The sequence below is a fragment of the Thermobia domestica genome, chromosome 11, assembly GCF_964235325.1.
Source record: "Thermobia domestica chromosome 11, izTheDome1.hap1.1, whole genome shotgun sequence".
In the NCBI taxonomy this organism is placed as follows: domain Eukaryota; kingdom Metazoa; phylum Arthropoda; class Insecta; order Zygentoma; family Lepismatidae; genus Thermobia; species Thermobia domestica.
The window spans coordinates 63728079-63733442 of NC_137464.1; the positions used below are offsets into that span (position 1 = coordinate 63728079).

At 37.5% G+C, this 5364-nt stretch overlaps 1 protein-coding gene across 1 annotated transcript; it reads left to right on the plus strand.

Annotated features, from left to right (window-relative positions):
• Window positions 1-1062: 1062 nt before the first annotated feature.
• Window positions 1063-3998, plus strand: LOC145665151 (uncharacterized). Its single transcript, XM_081732430.1, has 2 exons — window positions 1063-1074; window positions 3543-3998. The coding sequence occupies exons 1-2, from the start codon at window positions 1063-1065 to the stop codon at window positions 3996-3998; spliced, it is 468 nt and encodes a 155-aa protein (XP_081588556.1).
• The last annotated feature ends 1366 nt before the right edge of the window (window positions 3999-5364 follow it).

The following is a 5364-nucleotide window of genomic DNA, read 5'->3' on the forward strand; positions in this document are numbered from 1 at the left end:
ACCGGATCTTCTAGAACCGAATCCATTTAGAGCCGAAAACCGGTTACGCCAGGAACGGTTCTGGCTATCCCTACTTCAAAGGCCTCAAGAGACTCAATGAGGCGTACTCGGACGGATATGAATTTATTAGAAAAAATATTTCCACTTGATATCGTGTTTCTTCTAGAAATTTGACACAAACTCACTCCAACATCTACACATAGCAATTCACTTCCTTTGCAAGTCTCCTACCCTTTACTTGTGTAAGTAAGAAGAGATGCACAGTGGGAAGGAGATTCATGGTCATAAGAGAACGATGCGCTGAGTAGACAGCGCAGGTTCAGCTAGTTGTATTATAAAACTTAATTTTCACAAGTTAAGTAGATCTCAAAGAGAAATCAATATAATAATACTACTAAAAACTAAATTTCACTTCAAACAAAGAAACAATATTTCCCCGTAAAAATCACTGGACTAAAAATAAAGATGGCGCAGGTATTCAACACCGTTAAAACATGTCTCAAAGAAACATATTTTAAGAAACAAGCTGAAGAAATTAAAAGAGACCCGTTAGATTGAAAGCAAAGACATTTATTTATAAAACATAAATATATTAGATAATTGATGTTCTTGACAAGCAAATCTATCCAATTTTGAGTTAAATGTTCTTTTCATTCTATTGATGATACAGCTTTCCATTCACTAGTACTTCGCTGATCTTCTTCCCTCTCCTTGGATTACCATTTCAACTTGGCTTTAAATCACGAATCTCTTCTAGCATGACTTATCTTCTTAATGGAAGGGTATTTCCTCTCTTGGGCATTGATCCTCTTCTTTTCTTCCATTGCTTTTATTTCAGTATTCCTTTTCATTAGGCCAACTTTAGAACAGTTTTCCTCCTTCAGCTTCAATGGGGTGGCTGAAAGAATGGTTAGATAGGGGGAAGACAGACAGAGGAGCGCGAAAACTTCAGGAGAGACATCTGGGCCATAGGACATCGGGTCAGATGAAAATGTAGGCATTAGACCAAGTGTTAGGGCGCTGATAAAAATGCCATAAGCTATGAAGAAACATACATAACATATGGAGAGACAGGTAAGGTATGGTGTCGTGTAAGTGTAATTGTTCATATAACAATCAGCAATAGGAGAGGGTACACAAAAGTAACCGGAATTACAACACAGTATGGATACGTTTTGTAGTTACGGAATGTGCCGCTAGACATTATAGCTTGGGGTTTCCTCGCCAATGTCATAAGTAGCGTCAGTCTTTGTGAAGTGGTTCCTTCTTGATACTACATTGTGTATCCTCCTACTCTTAATGTTCTGCGATTATTGTGATGTATGACCACAAGAAATAAAGAGGACGGAAAGGATTTATGGGGAAAACGGAATATCACTCTTAAATCAACTACTGGGGGCGCATACCAGTATAATTAGTGCCGATTCAAAGCCCGGATAAATGGTGAGGATTAGCGTTAGGAAGTGCATCCGGACGTAAAAGCACATTGCCTAGCCAAAACCAACATTTTGCCTAGGAAAATAATAGTGTTCTCCGGAAGCGACGCGTAAAAGCCTGCCTCCTGTAAGAAATGAGGAACGGCCACCAAGTAATGCGCGAGAACTGTTCAACAAGCTACTCCATTTACAAATAGGAACCTTAAATGTGGGGTCAATGAGCAGAAGAGGAAGGGAAATGGTAAGAAGAAGAATAGAAGCACTGTTTTTTCAGGAAGCAAGATGGAGAGGATATACAGCGAAGAACCTAAGAAGTAGATATAAACTACTGCATGGTGGAGAAACTCAACAAGGTAGAAATGAGAGCAGAAATTGTCCTGACTAGTGAGCTAATTCAATGTATAGTTGGTGCAAATGGGAGTGATAGAACAATTAGTGTCAAATCGCGTCTTGAAGAAATGTTTAGTATTATGAGCCTGTACGATCTGCAAGTTGGATGCGAAGATGAAGAAAATAACACTTTCTGGAATGATTTGGAGTGAACATAACAAAGGAAGGAACAATAATTGGCGATCTAAACGGGTATATTGATGCAGAGGAGGAGTTACATCTTCAAAAGTCCACTAAGGTTGGAATGCTAGAGAAAGGGATGGGTAAGGGATGAGAATATTAAATTTTGCACAGACATGTGATTATACTATCTATATATGTAACACATTATTCCAAGAGAATACAAAGCAATTAGTTACATATAAAAGCAAAACAAGGGAGAGCCAAATAAATTCTTTCTTATGCAGAAGAAAACTTGCAAAGAATTGTAAAATCAACCACAAAGAAGCAGTACATCACAGAATCCCAGTACTTGATTCCAATTCTAATGCAAAATGAAAAGAATCGCTAAGAGAACTACAGCTAACATTAAGTAGTAGAAATTCATAGATCCAAATCTAAGGTGCGAGTTCAAAGAAGCTTACTACACAAAATACAACCCATGAAAAGTGCCAGCAAATGGTGGGAGATAAATACTGTAGTCATTAAAAAGACAGGGGAAGAAGTATTAGGTAAGTTCAGAGAAAGGTGCTCTAGTAAATAAACCACACTTGGTGGTGAGATGAAGACGTTCAGACAGCAATCAAAGAGAAAGGAGATGTGAAAGTAAAATACGATAAATTAGGAATTAACGAGGATCGAGAACTATTCTGGAAACTAACACAGTAGCTAAAAACAGAGTAGAATAAAGCAAAGTCAGACGCCTAGCGAAAAGTGTACGAAGAACTTGAAACTAGTAAAAATGAGAGGGAACTCCTATAGATAGCCAGGGAACGAGATGAAGAAACAGAATATTTTTCTGATATTTTACAGATAAAGAATGAAAAAGGAGAAGTACCACAGGAAGAATAAAGTCAAAAGAAGATCGGAGACTACTATAAAAAGCTCTTAAATGAAGAAAACTTGAAGGTAATCTTGAAGAACAGTGTACTAAACAAAGGGGTTGAAGACAACATAAGGGAAAAAGAAGTAATATAAGCGGTACTCAAATCAAAGAATTAGAACGCAACCAACCCGAATGAAATACTTATGGAAATATGGATATGCCTCGGCGAAGACGGAAAAGTATATTGTCAAATTTGATGCAGGGTATTTGCCGAAGAAAGAATACCCCAAAGAATGAAGAATATAATAATACCAATTTTCAAGGAGAAGGAAGATATTCAAGGCTGCGATAATTATAGTGGGACTAAGCTAATGTCCCATAAAATGAAGATTTGGGAAAGAATCCATGAGAGATGGCTTCGGGAGGAGACATCAATAGGAGAGGAATAATTCAGATTGATGGATGTCGAAGAACAACAGGTATGATTTTTGCAATTAGACAAATGATGGAAAAATATCAAGAAAAGAAGAAAGAACTACATGTAGTGTTTTTCCACCTGAAGAAATCTTTGACTGTATATGGCGTAAAGAGATCTGAAGATTCATAAGAAGTAGAGTTATACCAGAAAATTTGTTCGCCTCATCCAAAATACATATAAGGAAGGTATGAAAGACCAATCACTTTTGGGGTATGCTATATGAAGATGACACTGTTTAATATAATATCAACAGAAAAGAGTTGGAACAGTGGAAAAGACCTTTGAGGATAGAGGATCAGAAACCAGTGGGGAGAAAACTGAATATATGAACTTTGGAGGAGATGGATACGAAACCGTACAGAGGGAAGGACAGGTTGTAAAGAAAGTAAACAGATTTGAATACCTAGGTTCCACAGTGAATAATAATAGTAATTTAGATGCGGAAGTTGAGCAGAGAATTAAGATGGGATACATGAAATGGAAGAAGATCTCAGGTATTGTTTGTAATAAAAGAGTAAGTTTCAATGTGAAAGGAAGAGCCTACAAGCATATAAGACTCACAATATTGTATGGAACAGGGACTTCGGAAATCAAAAAAGATGTAGGAGAAGAAACTAGACGTGGCCAATACGAAAATGCTCAGATGAATTGTGGTGTTACCAAAACGATCAATGTTGGACAAGATCATAAACGAAAGAATAACAGATAGCTTTAAAAAGACTGAGATATCTAAAAAAATAAATAAATAAATAAAAATTATGAGAGAGAAGATTCCAGTGGTATAGTCATATTATGAGAGAAAAGGAAGATTATGTCGATAAGAAAATGGGGAAGCAGAAGCCAAAAGAGGAAGAGAAAGACCAAAAGGAAGATGGATAGATTGTATAACTCCTAACTTAGAAGAAAAGAGGTTAATAGAGACTGGGGTTTGCAACTGAGTAAGGGTGAATCAAATTTTCAAAAATATCGATCCCACATAAGCAGAGAAAGAGTAAAAGAGAAAAGAAGGCAGTATATCACCGTCCAAAGTTCATGAGTAGAACAAGCGCTTTCGCGAAGAACGGACGTCGCTCGGGAATAACAAGCAGGATGGTGCACCGAAGCGTGTTACAGACCAGCATGTTGCTAAAGTGGATGAACTCATCAAGGAAATGTAACAGTCGTCGAGTAACAACGAAATTTCAGGCTCACCCTTCAGTCCTTGTAGTCATACATCACACTGGACGCTATGAGCAATAACATACACAACGCAATATCAATGATAAACAATTCCAACTCCACACAGAAGTGACGCCACTCGGCTAGTGACATGCTTTCCGTAACCACAAAATGCGTGCATGTTGTGTTGCAATTCTGGTTAGTTTGGGTATTCCCTCTTACTTACGAACTGAAGTGCTAGAGTGCGCGTATTTGGAAATATCAGTGTAGTGTAGTGTATTTATGTAAAAGAATGCGGCGAGGTTCAGTGCTAGAGCGCTCACTTCTGATGCGTAAGTCCTTGGGTCAACCCCAGCTCCAGCCAAGTAAGCTATATGATGGACAAACACCGTGTGCATGGATTTTCTCGGTGTTTTCCGTTTCCTCCCACTTTCGTCATTTCATCATTATCATCCATCTCATCATCACCGTCTTCCTTAGCCTCAGTGCATAATTGTGGGACGTTAAACTAAAAAAAAAGTTAAAAATCTCTACAAATTGCAGGTGTCTCCGGTTCCACTATCGGTGGAAGATCAAATGGTTTCGATTTCATGTTAAGCTATAGATCCACGTCTCATGTAGTATCAGTCATTAAGGAAGAAAGAAAAAGACTTGAAAATAATAAGTTGTTACTATGTATATAACTTTTACGTATGAAAGGGTGTCATTATGCGTAGTATACATGTTGATGAGTAGAAATATTTAAAGTCGAGATTACGATACGAGATGAAAAAGGCAGTGATTGAATTAAGCCGGTATGAGTCAATGTGGCACACTGGCGGTAAATTGAAAAGCCAAACGCTCATACCAGCTGTAAAAAGTTAAATATAAGCTTTATAATATTGAAGTATATCAAAGACATATCTATGAATATAACC